At 46.6% G+C, this 26827-nt stretch overlaps 2 protein-coding genes and 3 pseudogenes across 3 annotated transcripts in view; 1 reads left to right on the top strand and 4 right to left on the bottom strand.

Annotated features, from left to right (window-relative positions):
• On the bottom strand, positions 1-83 carry LOC139011978 (U4 spliceosomal RNA; annotated as a pseudogene).
• Positions 84-1786: 1703 nt separating this feature from the next.
• LOC139010245 (large ribosomal subunit protein uL11-like) lies at positions 1787-2504 on the bottom strand (annotated as a pseudogene).
• Positions 2505-2528: 24 nt separating this feature from the next.
• LOC139010247 (ubiquitin-ribosomal protein eS31 fusion protein-like) lies at positions 2529-4868 on the bottom strand (annotated as a pseudogene).
• Positions 4869-8352: 3484 nt separating this feature from the next.
• Positions 8353-9797, top strand: FBLL1 (fibrillarin like 1). The gene has a single exon (XM_070417082.1). It carries the CDS (start codon positions 8501-8503, stop codon positions 9665-9667), a length of 1167 nt encoding a protein of 388 aa, XP_070273183.1. The 5' UTR covers positions 8353-8500; the 3' UTR covers positions 9668-9797.
• A 10834-nt stretch (positions 9798-20631) lies between these two features.
• PANK3 (pantothenate kinase 3) overlaps positions 20632-26827 on the bottom strand; it is a 30026-nt gene continuing 23830 nt past the window's right edge. For both annotated transcript variants that reach the window (XM_070414446.1, XM_070414447.1), the window contains one exon: positions 20632-26449. In XM_070414446.1, the coding sequence (XP_070270547.1) occupies positions 26399-26449 (51 nt within the window). In that variant the 3' untranslated portion in view covers positions 20632-26398. The remainder of the gene's footprint in view (positions 26450-26827) is intronic.

The following is a 26827-nucleotide window of genomic DNA, read 5'->3' as shown; positions in this document are numbered from 1 at the left end:
TTTTTGTTTGTTTTGTTTTCAGTTAGCAATAATCGCGCCTCAGATAAACATCATTGGCTACAATACTGCCACTGTGCAAAGTATGGGATTTTTTTTTTTTAGTTTCTCTTTATGTAAGTTCATTATTGGTATATAAAAAAACCATAGATTTCTGGGTGTTAATTTTGTATCCTGCTACATTGACGAATTCATTTATTAAGTCTGGTAGTTTTTTGATGATATTTTTAGGGTTTTCTATGTATAATATCATGTCACCTACAAATAATGACAATTTTACTTCTTTTCCAATTTGGATGCATTTTATTTCTTCTTTTCTGATATGGCTAGCACTTCTAGTACTGTGTCGAATAGGAGTGATGAATGTGAGCATCCCTATCTTGTTCCTGTTCTCAGGGGAAATGGTTTTAGTGTTTGCCCATGGAGTATGAGGTTGGCTGTAGGTTTGTCTCAGATTACATTTCTTATCTCTGTTTCATGTATCTCTTCTTCTGGAGAATTCTCTTGCTCTTTCATTTGTGGGTTCTTTGTTTGCTCATTTTGGTTCCCTGTTTAGATTTGTGACTATGTATTAAGTAGATCCTGTACGCCTCCTAATCTCTGGTGCCTGACAGTGTCAAATGCTGTTTCTGACTAAAAGACTCAAAGCTTCCAGGGACTGCCTCTGGCTGCAGACTGATAGAATTCCTCTTACTGTGCACTCCGGCAGTCATCCACAGGTGTGGCAAGAGACTTTTTCAACAGGGTACGCCAGGGTAACTGTTTCTGCCTGGAGGCTCATTGTTACTCAGTCTGGTCAGGAGCAAGGTGTTTTCCAATAGGGTGGGTCAGTTGTCTTCCGAGTGCCGCCTGTATAGCAATTGTCTGCATGAGAAAGACCACCTCTGCCGGTGAGGGAATGGCTCAGCACAGGAAACCAGGGTATCTGCCTTCTGAGCTCTCGCCCCAGAGCCCTTGATCCTGGCTTCTGCTCACCCTGCTTCAATTCAGTCCACACTGCTGTTCCTCTGTCGGAGCACAAGATGGACGGCTCCACAGGGAATTTTATGCGTTGGCCCTTTAAGAGGATGCGTGACTTTCCAGCCGTCTCTCCCTGGCAGACAGACATTATGTGGGTACCTTTCCCAGTTCTGTTGCTCTCTGCTGGGGGCCCAGCTTGGGATTAGGCCCCAGAGTTCTCAGTGGCAACTGCCCACAGCTGAGATATCTCTCTGGAACTTCAGCTCCTGTCTGTGGGGGCCCGGGCAGCCCTTTCACACCTCCATCCCTCCTACCAGCCTCCATGCGGTCTCCATTTTTGGTCCTCGGTTATCAAGGTTCTTTCCAGGGAGTCTGCCGTTGATTATTCAGTAAGTTTTTCTGTATTTTAGTTGTAACTCCAGTTTGGACGTGAGAGGGTGTCTGCAGCATCCACTTACTCCACCGCCATTTTTAATTTGTCAGTTTCTTATTCCGTAAAAAGATAAACTGATGATTTCTAAGGTTTCTCCTAGAAAGAAGACCTTTGGAACAGTAGCTCATTACTATAGATTTAAGTGTGTCTCCCCAAAATTCATGTTGAAGCCCTGACTTTCAGTGTCTGTTTTTGGAGTAAGGAAGTAACTAAGGTTAAATGAGGTCACAGGATGTCGCATTAATAGGATAAGTCTCCTTATTTTATTATTTTTTAAATTTATTTTTTGCTTTTTTAAAAAACCTTTATTGTTGAAAGTATTACAGATGTCCCCCTTTCCCCGCTCCCCCTTTCCCCCTCCACTTGGTTCCTGCCCCATCCCAGGCCTTCACCACCCTGTCCGTGTCCATATGTAATGCATATGTTCATATAAATTCTTTTTTTTTTTGGTTGTCAAATGATCTTTAATTGAAACATTTTTCCTTTGTAGTTCTTAACTAGCCGGACATTCCAATGCACCACTGTTGGTATTATCTATGATGTCATGAGGGTGGCGGCCATCAACATTGCACCCCACAGACTGGGCAGTTCCCAGGATCTCTTTAATGGTTCCAGAGAGTTCTCTAGCTAAAGATCAGTGCCGCGTCTGTCGGGCAATGCTGACAATCATCAAAAGTGATATTTCCACTGTGCTTCATGTTGTTTTGCTTCTTTCTGTCTCTTGGCAGTTCTTTGAGGGCTTTGATGGTTAGAGCAGAGGCAGAAGCACTACTTCAATCCGGGCCTGTCTGTTCTGAATGGTCAGTTTCACCGTAATCCTCAGACCCTTCCAATCACTGGTTGCTTTGGCAATGTCATCACCAACCTTTTTTGGAGACAGGTCCAGGGGGGCTGATCTTGGGGGCCAGGGCAGACGTGGCACCCACTTCCCCACTGGTGCACCTCAGGTGTACGACTTTGATTTCATTGGGGTCGAAATATAGCGGCATGGTGGAGGCAGCTGGTGTCTGATGAACCCGGATTCCGAACGACCAAAGAAAGTTGCACCTGAGCCTCTTTTGAGCCGAAAGCCATATAAATTCTTTAATCTCTTCCCGGACCCCCCCTTTCCCTCTCTCCCCTCCCCCCTTCCCTCAGATTCTTCAGTCTGCTCCATGTTTCCATGCCTCTGGTTCTATTTAATTCATCAGTTTATTTTGTTCATTAGATTCCTTGTTCATTTATTTTGATTTTTAGATTCAATTGTTGATAGAGATGTATGTATTGCCATTTTATTATTCATATTTTGATCTTTTTTTTCTTCTTTATTTTATGTTTTTTAGTTTGTCTTTTGTTGACCCAAATACAATGACTTGTCCTCTGGTTGGTTGAAGCAATAGGTTGGACAACATTTGCCACAATAATGTCTGTCAGAGTGGCTGGCCATAAAAACTTCAGCACCACATTCATCTGAAGGGCACTCCCGGCGAGGGCGACTGATTTTTCCATTCTCATCCACTTTGTAGTATTTCAGGACAGCCAGCTTAACCTTCTTTCTCTTATGCTTATTCTTCTTGGGAGTGGTGTAAGACTTCTTCTTCCTTTTCTTGGCACCACCCGAAGTCTCAACACAAGATGGACAGTGGACTCCGTTTGAATGTTGTAGTCAAAGTATGTCCATCTTCCAGTTGCTTGCCAGCAAAGATCAGTCTTCGCTGGTCAGGAGGAATTCCTGGATCTTGGCCTTTACATTTTCCATCATATCCGAGGGCTCAACCTTGAGAGTAATGGTTTTCCCCATGAGAGTTTTTACGAAAATCTGCATCTAGGCGGTGACTCCACCACAGATGGTGGATCAGAAAGGAAGCTCTTCTTCTCCTTAAGCCTCTTTAGCATTTCATGTAACACTGGTTTGGTGATGATAAACTAACTCCTTCAGCTTTTTCTTGTCTGTGAAGCTCTATCTGACCTTCAGCTCTAAATGATAGCTTTGCTGGATAGAGTAATATTGGTTGTAGGTCCTTGCTTTTCATCACTTTTAATATTTCTCGCCACTCCCTTCTGGCCTGCATAGTTTCTGTTGAGAAATTAGCTGACATTTGTATAGGTGCTTCCTTGTAGGTAATTAACTGCTTTTCTTTTTTTTCTTTGAGAGTGTAAAGGAGGGAGATACAGAGAGAGAATCATCAATATGAGAGAGACATGCCTCCCGCACAGGCATTGACCAGAGCTGGGGATCAAACCTGCATCCAAGGTACATGCCCTTGATCGGAATTGAACCCAGGACCCTTCAGTCCATGGATGAATGTTCTGTTCACTGAGCCACACTGGCTAGGGCATACCTGCTTTTATCTTGCTACTTTTAAGATTCACTGTCTTCAACCTGTGGCATTTTAATTATGTCTTGGTGTGGACCTCTTTGGGTTCATCTTGTTTGGGACTCTATGCTTCCTGGACTTGTATGTCTATTTCTTTTACCAGATAAGGGAAGTTTTCTGTCATTATTTTTTCAAATAGGTTTTCAATTTCTTGCTCCTCCTCTTCTCCCTCCAGCATTCCCTTGATGTGAATGTTGGCACATTTGAAGTTGTCCTAGAGGCTCCTTACACTATCTTCATATTTTTGGATTATTTTTTCTCTTCTGCTTGGGTGTGTTTTGTTTCCTCATATTCCAAATCGCTTACTTTATTCTTGACATTCTCTACTGTTGATTCCCTGTAAATTACTCTATTTCAGTTATTGTATGCTTCATTTCTGAAAGCTACTTTTTTATGTTGTTGATGTTCTCACTAATTTCCTTGGAAATCTCAGTAAGTTCCTGGAAGTTCTCATTAATTCCTTGAGTATCCTTTTAACCATTGTTTTGAACTCTGTATTGGTAGTTTTCTTGCTTCCACTTCATTTAGTTCTTTTTCTGGAGGTTTCTCCTGTTCTTTCACTTGTGATGTGTTTGTCTCTGCATTTTGGCTGCTTCCCTGTGCTTGCTTCTATTCATTAGGCAGAGCTGCTATGTCTCCTGGACTTAGTAGAGTGGCCTTGTTAGCAGGTGTCCTGTAGGGCCCTGTGGCTCAGCCTCCCGTCACCTGAGCTGGGCACTTCAGGTGCACCCCCGTGTGAACTGTGTGTACTTTCCTATTGTATTGAGCCTTGATTTATGTTGGCGATACTGTGAGGGATTAACCCTCAGGTCCATCGGTTGGGAAAATTAGCTTCGACTGCAGCTGAGGAGCTGCATTGCGGGAGCCAACCCTACAGGGCGGGACTTGCTTCTGTGGGGCTCTGGTGCTCACTGAGTTCTCCCCTTGAGTGTGTCACTCGTGTAGGTGGTAAGGTTGTAATCCGGCATGGTAAAAGTTGACCACCAGGTACACTGGCTCTGGGCTTCTCAGGAGTTTCAAAGTCAGCCTCTAACTGCCCTGCCTGAGGCCACCCAGCATGAGCTCCAAAGCAATCTGCAGATGGCTGCTACTTGTGTGGAGTTTGGAGTTGCCCAGGAGAGGCCACACTGAACCAGGGCAGGTTGCCTCTGCCAGGCCTAGGTTCACTTATTGAGAGGTACAGGGCACGCTGATGCCAGCTGATGCTTATTTGAGAGATGTTAAGGAAGTCCAAAGCATGAGGCAAGAGAGGCCAGTTGTATGGAAAAGTCACTGGAAATGGCTTGAATGAGCCTATAAGTAGGGAAGGGCTGGGTCTCAGGGAATCACCACGAAGGGGGGAAAGTTGTGAGCCAGGTTAACGGAGATTCAGATATGGGGCATCCTGTCAACTCTGTGGCATGGAGGGCTCAGCAAAGGAACACTGGCCTCTGCCAGCACTTCTCTCTGGAAGAAAGCTGCTCCTCCAGCTCTTGACCTGAATCCAGACAAGTTAGTTCCTCCCCAAATGTCTCAGGTTCCTTTTAAGCTGCTGCCCCAGCGCTGGAGCTCAGAGGGAGTAAGTCTGGGTAAGTCTGTGCATAGGCCCTTAAAGAGGAACTGCCTGGGACTCCTGCAACCTCCGTGTTACTCAGCCACACTCCCCACTGGTTTTTACAGCCAGAAGTTGTGGCAACTTCTCTTCCCAGCCCTGAATCAAACAGAAGGTTGACCCTCTCCCAAGAGAATTCTCCTGCCTGATGGCCTTTGAACTGGGTCAGCCTTTTGTTTGATATAGGCCTTTGACAGACAGCTGGATGAGGCCCACCCACATTACAGAGGGCAGTCTGCTTTCCCCAGTCTACCAATTTAAATGTTTCTTTTAATCCCAGAACATCTTTACAGGACAACTCAGAATAATAGTTGACCAAATATCTGAGCACCCTGTGGCCCAGTCAAGTTGACACATAAAATTAACCATTACAGGCTCTGATGTGGGAGAAATCCAATTCACAGCATCAGTCATAGCTCATCATTTTAGAGAACACTCCTCAATTTGTAATGCGAGCAGGTACCTCTAAGTAGAGTGTTTTAGGTGAACCATCCACCTCTGGAACCATCTATTGCGCTCTCTGGCCCCTTGTCTACATTCCAGCAAATAGACTTCTGGTGCCCATTAGGGAGGCACGCTGGCCCGCAGGGAAACTGGTACTGCTGTCCATGAATTTGAGACAAGAATCCTGGCCCAGATGGAATGTGTGTGTGCACCTTCAGTACCCACTGCCTGACATTCCTCCTGGCCTTCAAGTACGTTTTATCACGCTCTGGAGTAGGCAATTAATCCCTCTGATAGGGCGGTCTGCCAGTTGCTTACATCACCTTCCCCGGCTCTTGGGTTGGCTTCCTGGCGGGGAAGCTGGCTCTAGTCACCAAAGTAGCCCAATTGGTATCGCTGTCCGTGGTGCTGACCAAACCCGAAAACTTCTGCATTGGCGTGTTCACTGTCCTTGGTGCCAAAGGTTCTTTTTTTTGTGTACTCAAGACGATACTGCAGACTGAAAGAACGGATTTTTGAAATATGGACCAGAATTCAAGGATAAATATGAGATTCTTGGCTTCTGCTGAGGCACATTATAGGATTTAGGGCTCTGAGCCACTCACTCTGAAGAATCAACAGTTTCTTGCTGCCCCATGCTCCCAGAACAGGTTCTGGGATTCTGCACAGTTTATGGAGCAGAGCTAAGAGAGCAACCAGGGCTGGAGCCACTACACCTTAGCAATCCATGGTTAGAAGTTTCCACTTTCTGACTTCCTATATCTAGTCTGTCAGAAAGTCCTGTGGATTCTATCTTCTAAATATCCATTGCTTTTTTTTTTCAGAGAGAAAGGAAGAGAGGGAGGGGGGAAGAGAGAGAGAAACATTGACGTGAGTGAGATACAACACATTGAACCAGGAATCAAACCTGTGACCCTTTGGTGCCCAGGCCAACACTCTAACCATTGAGCCACACTAGTGAGGACAATTCTATCTTCTAAATATCTCTTGTATTAGTCTACTCATCTCAGCTCCTTCACCCCTTCCATGACAACAGTGTTCATCACTACCCCTGCTCCACTAGTCCTAACTACCATCACTGGTCATTGCTGAGATTGTCCCTTTAGGATAAAATTTTAGCAGTTAACTAAGTCAAAGTTTAGGTTCATTGTTTAAGTGTTTTGTTCAAGTATGTGTACCAATTTGGACTCCCACCAACCTTGTATAAGAGTGCCAGAACCGCCTTAGCCGGTTTGGCTCAGTGGATAGAACGTTGGCCTGCAGAGTGAAGGGTCCCAGGTTAGATTCTGGCCAAGGGCACATGCCTAGGTTGCAGGCTTGATCCCCAGTAGTGGGCATGCAGGAGGCAGCTGATCAATGATTATCATCATTGATGTGTCTATACCTCTCCCTTCCTCTCTAAAATCAATAAAAATATATTTTAAAAAGAGTGCCAGAACCATTCTCAAGTGGTTAAAGTTCTACAGCAATACACTGATTTAAAACAAAACGGCACTTATGTATATGTAAACTATACCTCAATAAAAAGATTGACCAAAAGAGCTTGGCCAGTGTGGCCCAGTGGTTGAGCATCGACCCATGAACCAAGAGGTCACAGTTGGATTCCTGGTCAGGGCACATAGGTGGGTTGGGGCTGGATCCCCAGTAGGGGGCGTGCAGAAGGCAGCTGATCGATGATTATCTCTCATCATTGATTTTTTTTAATCCTTTCCCAAGGATATTTTTCCATTGATTTTTAGAGAGAGTGAAAGGGAGGGGGAGAGACAGAAACATTAATTTGAGAGAAAGACATAATTGGCTGCCTCCTGCATGCATCCTGACTGGAACGGGGAATTGAACCCGGGACCCTCCAGTCCGAGGGCTGACGCTCTAGCCACTGAACAGCCAGCCAGGGCTCATTATTAATGCTGCTATATATCTCTCTGAAATCAATAAAACATTTTTTTTAAAAAAAAGATTGACCAAAAGAAATGCATTTAGCCCGCCGGGGTGGCCCAGTGGTTGAGCGTTGACCTGTAAACCAGGTCACCGCTGGATTCCGAGTTGCGGGCTCGATCTGGACTTGATCCCCATTAGGGGGCGTTCAGGAGGCAGCCGATCAATGATTCTCATCATTGATGTTTCTATATCTCCCCCTTCCTCTCCCTTCCTCTCGGAAATCAATAAAAATATTAAAAAAAAAAAAAAGAAACCCTTTGAGGCAGGTTCTGCTTTACAGATGGGATGATGAGAGGCAGCGCAAGAAACTTGCTCAAGTTCAAACAAGAACCGCAGAGAGGGTCAGTGAGCTTCCCGAGACCACACAGCACGCGAGCGGCCCAGCCAGACGAAGCCCATGCTTCTCTCCCCCAGTCCTGCCCAGGCGCCCGCTTCTGCAGCCCAGGAGAGGTGGGAGGGGTCCCTGAGGAAGCAGATGGGTGGGGGAGGGGAGAGACAGCAGGCGGCAGGCCACGTCTGCAGCCAGGGGGGCTTCCGGGGGCTCCCGCATCGCCCCTGCGGCGGATGCGATGACGCCAGTGCCTGCGTCAAGGGCGCGGGTGGAGCGGCACTGCGGCACTGCGGCACTGCGGTGCGCTCCACTGCCGCGCTCGGCGTCCGTGCCGCGGGAGCTGGGCGAGCAGTGCCGCCGACCGCCGCCGCCGCCAACCTTTGTTCCTGCGCCAGCACCGCCGCCCGGAGCCACCGGCCACAGCTGAGCACCGGTGCCCGGGGTGCGCCATGAAGTCCTCTTGGCGCGGGGGCGGCTCGGGCGGCCGCTGGGGTGGCGGCTGGGGCGGAGGACGAGGCAGGGGAGGCTACGGCGGTGATGGAGGTGGCCAGGGCGGCAAGGGCAGCTACGGCTCGCGGGGCCGTACCTTCAGCCGGGGCCGTGGGCGCGGTGGCGGTGGCGGCGGCGGCGGCGACAGGAGCAGCTGGGACCGCAGCGGTGGCTGGGACCGTGGCGGCGGCGGCAGCAGCAGCGGTGGCGGCGGCTGGGATCGCAGCGGCGGCTGGGACCGCGGTGGCAGTGGCGGCGGAGGCGGCGGCTACGGTGGTGGCGGTGGCGGTGGCGGCTATGGTGGCGGCGGCGGCTACGGTGGCGGCGGCGGCGGTGGCGGCTATGGTGGCGGGCGGCGCGGCGGCAAGAACAAGAACCGCCGCAAGAAGGGGATGAGGGTCGTGACGGTGGAGCCGCACCGGCACGAGGGCGTCTTCATCTACCGCGGCATGGAGGACGCGCTGGTCACGCTGAATATGGTGCCGGGCCAGTCGGTGTACGGCGAGCGGCGGGTCACGGTGAACGAGGGCGGCGCGAAGGTGGAGTACCGCACCTGGAACCCCTTCCGCTCCAAGCTGGCCGCGGCCATCCTGGGCGGGGTCGACCAGATCCACATCAAGCCCAAGTGCAAGGTGCTGTACCTGGGCGCCGCCTCGGGCACCACGGTCTCCCACGTCTCCGACATCATCGGCCCCGACGGCTTGGTCTACGCGGTCGAGTTCTCGCACCGCGCCGGCCGCGACCTGGTCAACGTTGCCAAGAGCCGCACCAACATCATCCCGGTCCTGGAAGATGCGCGGCACCCGCTCAAGTACCGCATGCTCGTGGGGATGGTGGATGTGATCTTCGCCGACGTGGCGCAGCCCGACCAGTCCCGCATCCTGGCTCTGAACGCCCACACCTTCCTGCGCAACGGGGGCCACTTTCTCATCTCCATCAAGGCCAACTGCATCGACTCCACCGCGTCGGCCGAGGCGGTGTTCGCCTCGGAGGTGAGGAAGCTGCAGCAGGAGAATTTGAAGCCCCAGGAGCAGCTGACCCTGGAGCCCTATGAGCGAGACCACGCCGTGGTGGTCGGCGTCTACCGGCCCCTCCGGTCCAGTTCCAAGAGCCGCAGCAGCAAGTAGGGCCCGCCGGGACTGTCCCTGAGAGATCTCCCCCAGACCTTGCCGCCTTCAGTGTTACCATGTCTGTGTTTTCTTTGTGTGCTGTTTTGCTCTCCTTCGCTTAACTATTAAATGGCATAAAGAAACCGTATCCACTTGTATCCGTGAGCCGGACTGGGTTTTGCTGCAGAAACAATCCCTGCAATAGCTGGGGATGGGGCCCATCACGCCAATCAATCAGGGCAGTGACTCCCCAGGGGCTCACACAGCCTTCCTCAACCCCTGGGGGGAGGCGGGAGGGTCAGGAAGAGCTGGACAATTGCTAATGAGCTTGTAAAGTTGCCCTTGGAACTGAGGGGCACTTCCTATACTTTGGCCAAGTTACTAGTCCCTCCAGGAAGGGGCGTTGGATATTGATAAACAGTCCTATAGCCTAACACACCCAGTCTGTCTTTCTCCCATCTCCCTCTGCTACCCTTTTCTTAGATTTCAAAACAGCAAAACAAGGTGGGGGGAAGGGGCGAGGGGAGGAGGGAGGAAGTGGATCCACCTCCCAGAATCCCACTGTGAGGCATCACATACCCAAAGTGGCATCGCCAAGTGTTGAGAAACAACTGGAAAAATGACTCCCAGGAAGACCCTGTCTCTGAAGAGCATTTCCTGCAGACCCTGAGCTGCTGGACTCGGTGCATCTCATTGTGGTTCTCACTCCAGGGAGAGGGAGCAATGCCTGGAGCGCTGGGCATGCTCCAAACGAGGCCTTAATGAGGCCTTTCATTTACTCATTCACTCACACATTTGGAAAATCCCCTTTGCCAGTTGCCAAGGTGGTGGCCCCGTAGTTGGGAGTGACTGCTCACTAATGCAGCGTTGGGAGAGTGGGTCCCTCAGACCTGCTCGGGCAAAGATAACCGTTAGTCTGCGTTTTCTGAGGACATACTTTTTGAACCAAAAAAAAAAAAAGATAAATCAGATTTGTAATAAGGCAGCCACCCCTTCACTCCTCCCCCACCCAGTCCCCCACCACACCCACACAGCTACAAAGTGGGGGTTGGGGGGGGAGCTACCATTCAGATTTGTTGGCCAGACTGATTCAGGAAGACGATGGATGAAGTACACATCTATAAAAACCCGAGCCAGGCATTTCCCTGGAGGGTGAACTCCTGCCCAGCCGGTGTGGCTCAGTGGTTGAGCGTTGACCCATGAACCAAGAGGTTGCTGGTTTGATTCCTGGTCAGGACACCTGCCCGTGCCTCAGTACTGGGCATGCAGGGGGCAGTGATTCTCTCTTATCATTGATGTTTTTATCTCTCTATCCCTCTCCCTTCCTCTCTAAAAATCAATAAAGGAAACAAACAAAAAAGCAGGTCCTAAGGAAAAAAAAAAGATAAAATGTAAAGTCTTCATTACAACCCTGCAAAGCTAGGATCCTGACTCCCACTCCACAGGTGGGAGACTGCAGTTCAGACAGATGATGAGCTTTAGCTTAAGATGCCCCAGGTAAGGTCCCAACCAGAAACCAGAGCCACAGGAATCTGACTCCAAACCCTACAGCCCTTCCACGGAGGTCTATGCTGGCTCACGCACTTTGAAAACCCTCTCTCCAATCCTAGGCTAATTAATTCATTACTGGGTTGAAACCCTGAGGCTGGAGATGGACTCCTAGGGCACAGGGAGATTCCTTTCAAAACCTTACAGGACCCAGCCCTTCCTCAGATGGCTCAGCCTCCACGAGCAGCCCTGGGTTCTTTCTTACAGGTGTCTGTGGCCCAGGACGGGGACAGAGCATGGGGACCTGGCTTCTTTCTCCTGCATCAGCACTCACACGCGCGCACACACACTCTTCAGTCTTTGAAGTGGGACCACATTGGACACAGGGCATGAAAGCAACCTCCTAGAGTGTCTCTGCATTGCAGATGGATTCCTGGCCAATGGAACGACACGGTAAATACCAAGAGGAATATGGGAGTCAGGACTTAGGGACGTGGAAGGGAAGGTCCAGGCTGGAGGCCCCAGTGGGCAGTGAGGCCCAGGACACAGGTAGCAGTGACACCGGCCCCCCGACCTGCCCAGAGCCGAGGATGTGAGAGTTCCCAGGAGGCAGGAAATGGGGGTCTCTAAGTGTCCTAGGCTGCTCAGCTGTCACAACAAAACCCTGCAGTCTGCGTGGCTTCTGCAATGGACATTTATTTTCTCCCAGCTCTGGCGGCGGCAAGTCCCGAGGTGAAGGTGCCAGCAGGTGGTTCCTGGTGGCGCCTTCCTCCTTTGCTGCAGGCTGCCTTCTCCCTGCGGCTCCTGCGGCCTTTCTCTGTGTGCGCCGGGGTGGGGGTGGGGCGGAGAGAGCGATGGAGGGAGAGGGGAGGGGGGGAGGAAGAGCGGGGAAGAGCAATCTCTGGCGTCTCTCCTATTTTTTTTCCTTCTTATTTAATTTATGAGGATGACACTTGTTAACAAAATCCTACAGGTTGCAGGCGCACAATTCTGCAACACATCATCTGTATCCTGCATTGTGTGCCTCGCACCCCAAGTCAAGTCTCCCTCCATCACCACTTAACACCCCCTACACCCTCCTCCCCCTCCCCCACCCTGTCTCTCATCTTCAGACCCTTATCAAATTAGGGCCCCACCCTGAGGTTCTCATTTAACCTTAATGACCGCCTTAATGTCCCCGTCTCCAAATACGATCGCCTGGAGGGTTAGGGCCTGGACATTTGAACTGAAGGCAGCACCGGTCAGCCCACAACCCGAGGGCTGGATGGGAGCTTTCAGCTACAGGAGCCCGCCTCACTGGCTCGTGAGGCCTGACGCAGGAACCGCCGTGCAACCTGAATTACCTGCACGGAGCCCTGCGTGCCGTCCCTCCTGTCTTTCCTCTCAATGTCAGTGTAAGGTAACAGGCAGCTGAGGACTGCGAGTTGGCAGAAAGGCCGGGGGTTGCGTTGGGGTGGCGAGGCGCTTACAGGCCTCCTGAGAGGTCTGCTTCCCATGAGGAGCTGGCGAACTCGCTGTGAGTGTCAGAGGACAAGCAGCTGGAGCAATCACTCCCGCAGCAGGTGCGGGAGGGAGGCTGGCGCTCAGCCGCGGGAGCTGAACCTCGGGCCCACAGCAGGCGGCAGGGGCCAGCGGGGAGCACGCAGGTCCGACCTCCCGCCCCGGCTGCCTCTGGGAGGAAGGGAGGAAGGAAGGGAGGAAGGGAGGAAGGGAGGGAGACTGGGGAGGGAGAAGCCCCGGGGAACGGACCTTTGTCCAGAGGAGACTGTCTTACACCAGCTGAAACCCCTTCCTTTAAATCGGCAGTTCGCCTCCCAGCTGCAGCCCTGCTCTGAGCAGCAGGCCGCACGTCTGAGCCGCAGTGAGTACGCTCGGGTTCTCCTACATTCGTATTTCTCAAGCACTTCTGTCCTAGACAGAGCGGGCTGAGCATGTCTCTGACTTTAACATGCATTGTTTTAAAACTAAGAATGAGAGCAAGCACCGGAAAAACCGAGCCGGAGATGTTCAGCCTCATGCATGGCAGTGGAATGGGCGCCGGCGTCCGAGCCCCCCCGATGTTGGTGGGGCTGCCTGTGCGTGGCCTGCGCCTCTGTCTCCCCATCCCGGGCCGGCGCACACCCTGGGAGGCCTCAGGAGCCAGTTTGCAGACCCCCAGGCCTCAGGCCCCAGGGGAGTTTCAAACAGCCTCCTTCAAGCCACGCCTTGGACTTGCGTTGCAAGTGGGTGCAACGTCCCCTCTCGGGAGGATGGCCTGGGGGAGACGAGGGGTTCCCTGGGCCTGAGGCTTGACCCACAAGCTGGGGACCCACAAGCTGGGGACGTGGGCTCGCGGGGGGGGGGGGGGGGGGGGCGCGGGCATGGCAGTCGTCCCTGTGGACTTCCTGCCCCTGGGACTGAGTTCAGACAAGTTGGTGGAGCTGGAAAGAGGGCGGTTTGGGATATTGTGGAGCAGACTCTCTGTCTTTCTGTGTCAGTGAAATGAAAATCAGATGCTCTAGGGAAGGCCTGGCTCCCACCAGGCTTAGAAGACCTCACAGGTGATTCTAATGTGCCTGCAGGCCCCCCTCCCCCCCAACCCCGTCTAAAATCCCGTGATTGCAAAAGGCAGGCTTAGGACGGTGCTTAGAATAACAGCTGAGCTTTGCTGCGTGCCTGCTGGTACCTGGGGCCTCTGAGACAGCACGGATTCCAGGGGAGGGTTGATGCCTGTGCCGGACACCAGGCTGTTGACGTGTTTGTGTGGATGGTGCTGGTCAGAAGCTCTGCTGAGCCGGGGCGGCCCGGGTCCGAGTGGCTCAGAGAGCAAGGAGCCAAACATGAGAGTCAAGCGCTTACAGGTGGTCCCCGCTTACGGTGCTGCAACTGGCGGCTTTCACCTTGACAGTGGTGTGTGCGAAGGCTGTCTGTGTGCAGTGGAAACTGTGCTTCAGATTTAGAATTTTGATCTTTTCCGGGGCTGGTGATCCCTGGGTGTGGTCCTCTCCCGGGATGCTGGGCTGAGCACCCCTGGGCAGCCCGGCGACGGAGGGACCCCCTGCAGGTGCTGGGTCGCTGGGGTTTTTGGACACTGTTTTGTGTTTTTCTGCCCAATTATGTCTACAAACGCCCGTCTGTGTGCCAGGCGCGTTCAGCCGTGGACGTGAATGGCGAGGACTCGTACGACCATTGTGCTTTGCGCTTTCAGTGCCGTATTCAGTAAACACACAGGCTTTCACCGCTTCGTTATACGGTGGCCTGTGTTCGATGCCTTTGCCCATCTGGGGGCCCATGTGAGTGTTCCGAGGCAGGCCAGGCTCTGGGTAGGTGAGGTGCATATTTTCAACTTCTGGTATTTTCCACCGCCGATGGGTGTATCAGGAGCATCTGTACTGACTCCCATGGAATGGGCAAGAGGCTAAACTTGGAGAAATCGCTGACCCTGCTCCCATTCCGCTTGTCCCACAGAATGGGGTCCCCTAGTCGAGGGTCAGGGTCATCTGAGCTCCATGGGGGTCAGCTCGCTCCAAGGGGCCCCAAACAAAAGGCTCTCGCATCTTCTGGTCCTGAGTGGGTGGTTTGGGAGCGAGGGGGAAAGGCTGGGAGTGGGGGAGTTCTGGGCACTGTCAGAGGGGACAGGCATCTTCAGGGCCCCCCACTCTCCCTCCAGGAGGCAGAGGGGCCTGAAGGAGACCTAGCAATGGTGGTGATGGATAGGAGCCAGGTGCCCTGAGCCCTGGACTGAGACCCCCCTCAGAGACCACAGTGGACCACCTGTGCCCCAGGCCTGGCGTGGGAAGGGCGGCCCCCCACCCCCGGGAGGTGTGCCAGGGGAAGCCTTTGTGAGCGCCTCCCTTCGTCAGGCCTGAGACACTGCGTTGAAGCTGATTACACATAGTTACCGCCCCTTCCAGACTCTGCGTAGGGTTCCCAATACTTAAGTTGGTTTGAATGGGCTTTTCTATCACTTGAGCAAAAGACCTTGTGTTTCTTTCCACAATCTTGCCTTTTTCCCTTTTATTTCTCATGTCTGCCATTTTCAGTCCCTGGCGGCCACCAAGCCCCCCATCGGCGACAGGTCCAGGGCCACTGTCCTTCAGGCACCTCTCCACCCCTGGCCCGCACCCGAGCCTCTGCCTGGAAACAATACGCAAGCATCCTGGCTGCGTGCGGCAGCCACTGTGCGAGGCCGAGTGTTCCAGCTCTGCCACGTGAGGAGCATTGCTGAGGCAGAAGCCGGAGGTGGTTTCTATGGAAACGTTGTCGTTCTCACCTACTCATGTGATTTTTAAAAAAATGTTTTTATTGATTTCAGAGAGGAAGGGAGAGGGAGAGAGAGATAGAAACATCAATAGCGAGAGACTCCATTGGCTGCCTCCTGCACGCCCCACACTGATTCAGCGCTCAGAACTCTCCCAAAGCCTTTTCCCCTCGCTCCCAAACCACCCACCCAGGACCATAAGATGCCACAGCCTTTAGTCTGGGGCCCCTCACAGCGAGCTGACCCTCATGGCACTCAGATGGCCCTGACCCTCGACTACATCAGGCGTGCACTCCGACTGGGAATCGAACTGTGACCTCCTGGCCTATAGGTTGAGGCTCAACCACAGAGCTATGCCAGCTAGGCCTACTCATGTGATCTCTAACAAAAATATTTTTATTACTATTTGTAATATTTTAAACAATAAAATAAAATAATTAAATAAATAATAAAATATTTTTATTGATTTCAGAGAGGAAAGGAAAGATAGAAACACCAATGATGAGAGAGAATCATTGTTTGGCTGCCTCCTGCAATGCCCCCCAATGGGGATTGAACCCACAACCTGGGCATGTGTCCTGACCCAGAATTGAATCCATGACCTCCTGGTTCATAAGTTAATGCTCAATCATTGAGCCACACTGGCCGGGCTACTCATATGATTTTAATCTTCTCCCAACCCAACCTCCTTCCTCCCCACTTATTTGCCCCCCTCACTGCCTTTAGGAGCCCTTAATCCACCCCCACGAGGACTTCTAACACCCTTGACACCACCTTTCATCACCCCTTCAACCCGCCTGCCCACATCCTCACTCCCTCCTTACCTGGCTAAGACTTCGTGGTCCATCATTAGTCACTTCCATGCTTAAGTCCTTGTCCCTCTGTCTTCATTTCTGCTCGCAAACTGGCCAGGTCCCTTCTGAACCCACCCGTTTATTGGAGTAAATTATTAAATGGAAGCAAAGCTGCCAATCTGTGCTACTGACACTTGGTTTTCCAGCTTCTCCTATGACCAAGTTCATTGGCACATTACCTACCTTTGAAGTTATCAGGCGCGTTGTAGGATTTTGTTCTTCAGTGGGATTCCATTCCTATCAGCTGGGATACCTATACCAGGGGGGTTATGTTGTGGTAACAAGCCCCCGGAGTCTGTGCCTAAATGAAGAGTTTTCTCCCTTGTAACACAGTGCCTTCATTATTTTGTGGGGGGTTGAGGGAGAGGGATCTCGGTTAATTTTAGTCACTTGGGGTGGGCACAGAGCAGCACCGTCTTGAATGCCACTGGCTGTGAAGCTAGAGGGGAAAGTGGGCTCCGGAAGGTCTCAAGCAGACCACTTCCAGTCGCTAGTCAGCCAGCACTAGTCAGATCGACCTGCTCAACCACAGGGAGCCAGGAAGTGCAGTCCTACTGTGTGTCTGAAAGGTGGGACTCTGATCCCTGCTGAACTTGAGTGATGACCACAAGAGGTAGATTGCTAGCCAGCCTCATTCTGCATCTGGAGAGGCACATGGAATTTACAAAATTTGTCTGAAAACATATGCCTAGTAAGTCATATTCTTGAACCCATGCTCAAGAATACGTGCTTTAAAAAAAAATTTAGGTATAATTAACACACACTATATTAGTTTCAGGTACGCATCATGATTTGGTTTTCAGAATACTTGCTGTTCACCACTACTCAACACCGCTTCTGAAGCTGTCAGCAATTATAGTGTTTTTTGTTCTTGTCATATAACTTAATTGTATTGTAATGTGCTTAATGTGGTCTAATTTTTAAAAATTTATTGAGACGCTATGGTCTTGCACCTGATCAGTTTTTTTTTTTTCTGATCAGTTTTTGTAAATGTTCCACGTGTGCTTGAGAGAATGAGTATGTTCTCTCTTGTTGCTGGATGCAGAATGCACCATGATGTCCCTTAGCTCAAGCTTGTAACTGTGGCGTTCCCTTTTGTTTTGCTGGTTGTTTGCTTGAACTGTCAGGAATTGAGAGATGCTGAGCTCTCCCACTGTGACGGCAGTTTCTAAGGCTTAGAATACATACTGTAGGTAAATCTATACACAGAAAGCAGAGAGTGATTCCAGGGAGCTTAAAGCTGGGAGGGATGCGGCATTGTGAGATGAAAAAAAAAAAAGTGTACGCTGTATACGAAAATTCTAGAAAAGAGCAATTGAATCCAGTGACAGAAAGCAGATCAGCGGTTGCCAGGGAACGGGAGTAGGCAGGAAGTGACTAGGATGGAGGCCAAGGGGACTTTTTTTTTTTTTTTTTTTTAATGTTTTTATTGATTTCAGAGAGGAAGGGAAAGGGATAGAAACACCAATGATGAGAATCATTGATCGGCTGCCTCCTGCACACCCCCTACTGGGATTGAGCTCACAACCCGGGCATGTACCCTGACAGGGAATTGAACTGTGACCTCCTGGTTCCTGGGTCGACACTCAACCACTGAGCAACACTGGCCAGGCAAGAGGACTTTTTGTAGTGATTGAAGTATTCTGGAGTGATGGTTACATAGGTGTATAAATTTATCAAACGTATTTATTTAAGTGTTATTGTACTTAAGCCATACATCTTTAATAAAGTTGAATATTAAAAATAAACAAGTCCCACATGGCCGAACCAGCCACTTCTTGGGACATGGGTCGACGCTCAACCACTGCCATGGAGCCACCCTGGCCAGGCAATAAAAATATATTTTAAATTTTATTTATGTATTTATTTATTTTTTAGAGAGGGATAGAGAGATAGAAATATTGATGAGAAACATCATCGATCGGCTGCCTCTGGCAGGCCCCCTACTGGGGACTGAGCCCACATTCTGGGCATGTACCCTGACCAGGAATCAAACCAGTGATCTCTTGGTTCATGGGTCGATGCTAAACTACTCAGCCAGCTGGGCAAAACATACTTAAAAAATTAAAAAATAAACAGGTCCCAAACCAAAGGTTAACAAAAATCAATAATAGTTACAAATACAACAAAATGATTTTTTGAAGTATTGAAAGAATTGTCCTGAGCAGGTGTTCTAGCGAATGTGAAAACACAGGCTATCACACACACCCCTACATAATATGTACTGACTTAACCTTTTTCCAGGATTAGGGCCTTGAATTTTCTGAAAGGCATGTTAGATATGATAAAAATGATTTTTGCGAAGACATCAGGGTAACTGACTCCAAACTCTTGGAGAGGAAAAGGAGTAAATGGGCTCTTCACCCCCAAAGAACACGCCTTTCATGGCTCTGCTAATCTGTTACTATTTCCAGAGACGTGGTTTCTGTTTAGAGTCCCGACTGGAAATATGCACTTACTCATCCAAAGGCCCAGTCACCTGCACTTCGGGGTGTGCTGTGACCCTCTGAGCAAAACTTTAAGAAGTACCAACTTTTAAAAAAAAATATATATATATTTTATTGATTTTTTTTTACAGAGAGGAAGGGAGAGGGATAGAGAATTAGAAACATTGAGAGAGAAACATCGACCAGCTGTCTCCTGCACACTCCCTACTGGGTATGTGCCCGCAACCAAGGTACATGCCCTTGGCCGAAATCGAACCTGGGACCCTTGAGTCCACAGGCCGACGCTCTATCCACTGAGCCAAACCGGTTAGGGCAAGAAGTAACAACTTTTATGTAAAGGAGAAGATAAGGACCAGCCAGGTTTTCTAAATTTATTTTTTTGGGGGAAAAAACAACCCAAAACCCCCAACAAAACAAAACTTTATAAAGACACTCAAAATCCAGAAATACGAATTTATAAAATGTTTAGCACAGGAGGTGATTAAGACTTTAGATGCTGAAACGTGAACAGTGTTTGCTCAATATACAATACATTCAACTGAGGAACATGCAAACAGAAGCGACATCTTGTTTTCGAAGTTTACTGGGTCTGGCCTGGCCAGTGTGGCTCAATGGTTGAGTATCGAACTATGCACCAGGTCACAGTTCAATTCCAGGTCAAGGTACATGCCCGGGTTGCAGACTCGATCCCCAGCGGGGGTGGGAGAGGTGCAGGAGGCAGCCAAATGATGTTGTCTCTCTCTCACTGATGTTTCTCTATCAGTGAAAACATATTTTTTTTTTTTTAAAAAAACTTACTTGGTCTGTGTATAGAATACAATACAACCCCTTTCCTCCTACCTGAACGTTTATTTTATAGCCTCGAACTGCTTTTGCTCTTCATAGTTTATTTCCAATCGCTTCTATACTTCTACACCTCATATCTATTATTTCCACACCAAATTCACCATTTTCTCCCTTAGTCTCCATTTTCATCCTCGTTCAGGTTTACTGGATTTTTCTTTTTAAATAGGCAGGTTATGTACTTCACACGGCCGTCTTCCTGTTTCCAACCATTCCTATGTGCCTGCAGCCTAGCCCAGGGGTGGGCAAACTTTTTGACTCGAGGGCCACAATGGGTTCTTAAACTGGACCGGAGGGCCGGAACAAAAGCATGGATGGAGTGTTTGTGTGAACTAATATAAATTCAAAGTAAACATCATTACATAAAAGGGTACTTTTTTTTAGTTTTATTCATTTCAAACGGGCCGGATCCGGCCCGCGGGCCGTAGTTTGCCCACGGCTGTTCTAGACAGTCACACAATATGAAAACATGGAAGTCAATTTTCCAACTTCATTCCTCACATATTAAGAAAGGTAATCAAATCCCCCCCCCTCCCTTTTACTTGAATCTAACAGGCATTGCCTATTAAAAATAAATGGATGAAGTCCTGGTTTAGAGGAAACATGTATGAAATAAGCCTCTCTGAGCTGTGTGATACCACGTGCCGTGAGCACCGGCACCTCTCCTGTGGAGCACGTCTAGGCGTGGAGGGACGATGTGAACACACTCACCTCTGAGTGGCGCAGCATGGCCTCCAGCCAAGGAAAAGCAGCACTTTTCACGTTTTATTAATTTGCATTTTAGATTTCAAGGTTTGCATCTCTGAGGAACATTGGCGCTTCCTAATGTTGTGGAGAGGAAGGTGGTGACCATCTTTGTTACTTCTGTCTTAGATGGGCGGACTGGAGAGGTAACACGTCTCTACAATGAATTCACTCAGCACACTTATTTATTTATTTATCGCCCGCCTTCTCTGTGCCAAGCACAGGGATGCAGAGGTGACCAGTCTGCACATAGTCCTTGCCTCGGCGTGTACATTGTGCTGTAGCCGACTTCAGTTAGACCCGACATTGAACCAGAATGGAAATGTGGGAGCACAATATGTAAAATAAAGAATTCATACAAAGATGCACATAGTAAACAACTTAGTGAATTTATTTGGAAAGTAGGAAATAAGCATGATTTTAACATTTAGAACATGAACAAAACTAGAAAAAGTCCAGCTACAGAAAAGAAGGCAGAATGCTGAAGTTGGCTTCATGGCCATAGAGTGCAAACCAGCCAAATCCTACAGTGCAAACAGCCAAACCCAAGGTTCTCTCATGCAAATAAGCATTAAGGAAGAGGAGGAGAATGTTTCCAGAACAGGCCACAACAAACAGTCTAAAAATTTACATAAGAAACTGTACATAAATGAAAAAATAAATTAGACAATTTACAAAAAATGTCTTATAGGTTACAATAGGCTATAACTTAGTTTGTTATGAATAAAATTTGTAGCACATCATACATTTTTACATCAGATTCAGTGTTAGGATTCCAACATGACAAAGCTTAGACAAGGACAACTTGACAAGAACAACTTGAGAGAATAAGGCAACTTAAACTGAAATGGCTTGTAGAAGTAAAGTTAACACACACAAACATCTCTTTATGATTTGGTCAGTAACTGGGCAGAATTAAGACAAATGCCATTGAACTTCAGTAAAAAGTCAAAAAAAGTGAAAACACACAATGTATAAAAAAATGATAAACCCATCTTAACATGACTTACATCTAATTCCATTCATTATATTTGGACAAGGAGACTAGAGTTACGTGCTGTTTCTAAATGTTGTAAACTAAAAAGGGCACCTCGTAAAAAACACGGCAGATTTTAAAATGGCTTCACACCTGCGACAACTGCTGACCGCGGGCACAGCAGCCATGATGCAGGGGGGGGGGGGGGGGGGGCGCAGGCTCAAGTGACCTCAAACCATCTGCGTTATCTACTCATACTTTACAAATGATGTTAAGCAGATGTGCCCTTTGATAGCTACTGGAACTGTAAGCCCTGCAACGTGTGAAAGATGTTAAGAAATAGCAAAAAAAGAAAAATAGCACTATTTTAGAATTGAAATTTAGTTGCATATTTATATAATTCAAAATCTTGATTTTGACCTTCATTTATGCCTTTGAAAAATACATTCCTCATTAGTTCTTTTAAACACAAAATTAGTGGCAGCTGTGGCAAACAGACTGAAAATGTTTAAGAAAAATAATCTTTGATTATAGTAAGGGCCAGAATGTAAATAAAGTTATAATAATGCACATATAATGTTGAAGTTAACACAACAAAAATTCCAGATATGTTTACACACTTTAATATATGTATGTATCCCTTCATATTAGTTTAAGGTATATCTACTTGCTCATTATAGGCAGTAACATAACATGATAAATAACTAATACCATCCTATTGGTTGGGTGAGAATTCAAGTCCAGTACCTATCAACATATACACATAAAATACATCCCAAGACATGAGGCCAGCATCTGAACCGACTGGGTCAGTCACTGCAGACGCTGCCATATGAGGCAAGTACCTGCCTTTCCCAGGAACTTGATGGTAACTGATGATCCCACTGTGACAAATCAATGTCCTTGTTTTACAAATAAAGAAAACATTTAAAGAAGTTAGGCCAGTGACCGGTGCTATCTCTAATACAAAACCAAATTATGACCCCACGTCCGCTGACCACACAAGACTGACAACCCGAACAACAGGGACTGCTGAAGACATCGGAACTTTTTGAAAGTGGAAATTACTCAAAAGCTGTGATGAGTTACTTTTCACAACAGTTTTTAAAATATAGGCTATTAAAACACTTTAAAGGAAGAAAATTCTTTCTTGGGTCTGCCAGTTACCAGGCTCAGTACTGAAAACAGGTAGTGGTAGTACAAAGCATACCATTTTGTGAGATTATCTGATGAAAAAACAAAGTTGGCTGAATTCCTCCGGTGTGAGAATAAAACACAGTAAGATAAACCAACTTACTAGGAAATAGGACATCATTGACATTTCATGGCAAATCATCTTAAACAGGTCAAAGAGTATTATTACAAAAGGCAACATGTTTCTAGTATTTTGCTTATACTAGTACATACCACAACGCAGTAAGTTAAATGAAAAATGATGCACATTCTTTTTTTCTGGTGATTATTCTTTCAGTCTTTTTCTAAACTACATTCTCAAATGCAATAGATTAAAAAGCATTAAGTGCTCAACCAGAAAAAAATAATACACAAAAAATATGAAAAATTTTCTATATAATACAGACTGGTTACAAAGGACATTTAGAAGCTATTGCTTTGCTAAGCTTTCCACCCAAGAATGCAGCCTTAAAAATCAAGGCGAGCCTGGCTGGTGTAGCTCAGTGATTGAGCATCGACCTATGAACCAGGAGGTCACAGCTCAATTCCCGGCAGGGCACATGCCTGGGTTGCGGGCTCAATCCCCAGTAGGGGGCGTGCAGGAGACAGCCCATCAATGATTCTCTCTTATCACTGATGTTTCTATCTCTCCCTCTCTGAAATCAATAAAAACATAAAAAAAAAAAAAAAAGACTAAGAGTGATGAGCTACTCTTAGAAGGCAAAAGTACCGCTGGACACAGAGGAAAAACTTCCCTCTGAGCTGCATCCTTTCGCTTACAGAAATGAAACTTTCAGAAACCAGAACTTATAACACAGCAATCACATTTGCACACAAAGGCAAAAAACTCAGGAACCCTTGCAATCTAATATTTGGCAAATATTCTGAACTTCCTAAAGGCCTGTCAATTACCATGTGTATTATTGGCAATAGCATTGACTTTTCCTATACTAAGAGTCCACGTATTTAAATAAAGTAGCTGAACAAGGAACTGCCAGGCAAGTCCACCAATACTTTGTCCTGGGGAAGTTGGGGTATGGAACTGAAAGCCACTAGTTCTAAAACTCTCTAATTAAAAGGCAATCTTTTTTTGGGGCGTGACAAGTTCTATCTAGACCTTGTGTTCTTTACTGAGCCTCAAAATAAGTTGATAGTGCTCCTGCATTTGAAAATGTTACCCAGTTTTTACAAATGAAAATTAAATCCGAAAGTTAAAAATTCTCTTGTACATGACTCAACAAAGAATAGGGCCTCTTTTTAATCCCTTAAAATTGGCTTCTCAAAAGTAAATTAGATAAGATGGGGGGGCATTTAAGTCACTGGAATCATCAAATTTGCTTCAGTGTAGGAAATACGCGCTTTGGAGAGTGCTGCGGGCAGTCAGAATGTGTGCTGGGCACTTTATCAGTATCACTGGGAAAGGAGACACCATGATGGATAGGATGCAATGTAAGGTATTTTTGGAATGGTCAGAAATACAGCTTGTCTGTATAAAATTAACTATCCAAACGAGCTACTTCCTATCCCTTGTTTTTAAAAAATAAGGTTCCCATATTTCTCCCTCTCCAACATGCTTTTTAAAGCCAAATTTTAAGAGCTAGTTTTAAAACTGCATTAATACAGTAGCCACTACCCAAATCTGGCTACTGAAAACTGGAAACATGGTTAGTGTAAATTGAGATGCGCTCTAAGTATAAAATACAAACTGGTTTTGAATACCAAGTGCAAAAGACCAAAACGTAAAATATCTAAGTAACTTTTAATATTGATTACATGTTGAAACAATAGCATGTCGGATATTTACTGAATTAAATTGAAATATATGATGAAAATGAATTTCACCCATTTCTTTTTACTTTAACTGTGCCCACTGGAAAACGTAAAATTTCACATGCCTCATTTTCTTTCTATTAGCGCTGTTCAAGAACACAAAATGGTGAGGCATTATAGTGATTGGGATTATAACCAAACCTATTTGCCATTGTATTCTCACATGGAGGTCATAATACAAAAGTAGAATCTTGGCAGCCTTCATCATAGTTCTGTGTTCTTATTATTCCAGTCATTCTAGATTATCCATGAGAAAAGCCAAGTGCAGAGTGGTGAGACGGCACTCCCCTTTACATGCTTGTTAGCAAGCACCTGCAGTTCTTGAGGACAGAAAGTAGGAATCATAGTCCCAAATTAAACAAAGTATTGATCAAACTAACTTGTAGAGACTTTGATCATTCCATTTCCACCTAAGCCTATGGCTGCTAATGTACCGTTTGCCACAGAAATATAACTTGAAGTTATGGTCTTTTAAAATATTCAAATATTCAGAATTAAAACTTTTTGTACCAATGCCCAAATCACAAACTTTTAAAATAAGTTGAATTGGCGGCTTTTGGCTGAAATATCTTGTCAATACAAAGGAAACATGAAAGAAACGTTTGGTCGGAGGTTTTCAAAATATCTACTGAATGACATGAATCCAAAGATCTAAATATTCTAAATTCTAAAAAATTATGCTGACATACTTTCTCTACATATTCACCAGTTCTCATATTAATGTCTTTAAATAAAAGAAAACCAAATTATAAGTATTTGAGCACAGATTCTGAAAATTCTAAGCACCTCTTGATAGTCTAGTGAAAACTGTTCTCCATGGAGCAAACTGTGTTGTGTGGAAACAGCACAATACTTCTCCGTAAGGGAAACAGCTGTACGTTCTTCAAAGCACATCAGACTTACTGTAACTTACGGAGGTGACTAGCTTCCCAAGCCTCAATACTTCATAAAAACCATGAGCAATAGTTTAACGACGTTGCTGAGCTCTAAAATGTTACTGCCAAAGTAAAAATCTGAAAAGGTTTATAACATTATAAAAAATGATTCAAAATAGAGAACAAATTCTAAGGCAAAGGGATTTACAGTAAATTTAGGAATTATAATTCTTTTATTACCAGGATGTACAAAACACTGATCCTTTTATAATTCTGCAGTATGGCCTTTGAATTCCAGTTTCAAAACAACTCTGACTTCTGTAACATCAATTTAGAATAAATGTGATTTTGTTGCTGTCCATAATAGAATTAAGTCTTTAGCTTTGATGGTTCAGACCTAATTAGACAGAAAGGACTGAGTCTGGCCCTGAGATAAATGTGGCACAGAAAGAACTCTCCAATGCATGCAAACCATACTTCATTAGAAGAGTCTTTGGGACCTCATCATAGGACTTTCAAATAAATAATTAAGCTTCCAATTACAAAATATTAACCACTGTAAATGTACTGATTAACAATGAAATCGAGAAAGTGCAATGTCACCAAATATGTGCATTTTCTAGATTCATTTAAAATTCAGGCTAATATTTCAATTAAATTATGGCATTTGAAAAAGGTACTTCTTTTAAAAAGGTTATACTTCTGGGCAAAGATCACATAAACATGTTTTTTTGGGGGGGATATGTTAGGAAAACAACAATGAATAATTAGTATTGCCTTGACACTTCTAAAATCACATAAAAATTATCATCTTTGATTGCCATTTCAATTTTGATACAGGGTATGTTACGGTCTGCTTACTAATACCCAAAACATAGAACAGACTTGTAACAAATATTCAGAATTAATTATTTTTACGAGATAAACATTTCTGAGCCTTTTAAGATTTGTTTGAGCATACAGTACTGCAATGTTGGCTACATAAAATAGAAAATCTTTTTGAGAGAAAGCTCAATAATCAGAGGCTGTACTGCATTTAAGGATTTAACACTGGCTATATACAAAAGGGAAAGCATTTCAATTAGAAATACTTCACCTGCTACCGAGTTCTTGCTGTTACTATGGCAACATTTAGCAGCTTACCATTTTGACATTTAAAAAGCAACAGGAATAGTGCTACTCTTTTATCCGTTTCCAGTGACAAATAATGCAGCAATTATGCCTGTGGTTTTCAGTTCCTCTTGGATGACATTTATTATCAGAGATAAACCTGATGCTTTTAGCTGAAATTTGGCAGCCCAAGAAGTGCACCAACTGCTCCAAAGTATCCCTGTATAATTTAAAACAATTATTAATGTAGTGCAGCTCTTAAATTATCATACAGTACGAACCACTATTAAGAACACATTTATATTATAACAACATCTATTCAGAAATCTACCGATTTGTTTTGTCAGCTATTATAAAAAATTTTAAAATGTATTCTCAATAAATACACCTTTTAAATACCTACTTTTAAAGTGTGGTTTAAAAGAAATTAAATGTCTTTTTATTGATTTTATTGATTTCAGAGAGAGAAAGAGAAAAGGAGAGAGAAACAGCAATCATGAGACAGAAACATTGATCGGCTGCCTCCTGCACGCCCCCTACTGGGGATCAAGCTGGCAAATCGGGCATGTGCCCTGACCAGGAATCAAACAGTAACCTG

Source organism: Myotis yumanensis, unplaced genomic scaffold, assembly GCF_028538775.1.
Source record: "Myotis yumanensis isolate MYYU_CA2020_CCGP unplaced genomic scaffold, mMyoYum1.0.hap1 SCAF_5, whole genome shotgun sequence".
NCBI classification, from domain to species: domain Eukaryota; kingdom Metazoa; phylum Chordata; class Mammalia; order Chiroptera; family Vespertilionidae; genus Myotis; species Myotis yumanensis.
Note: the sequence above shows the minus strand (reverse complement) of the source record. Positions and strands in the feature narration are given on the sequence as shown.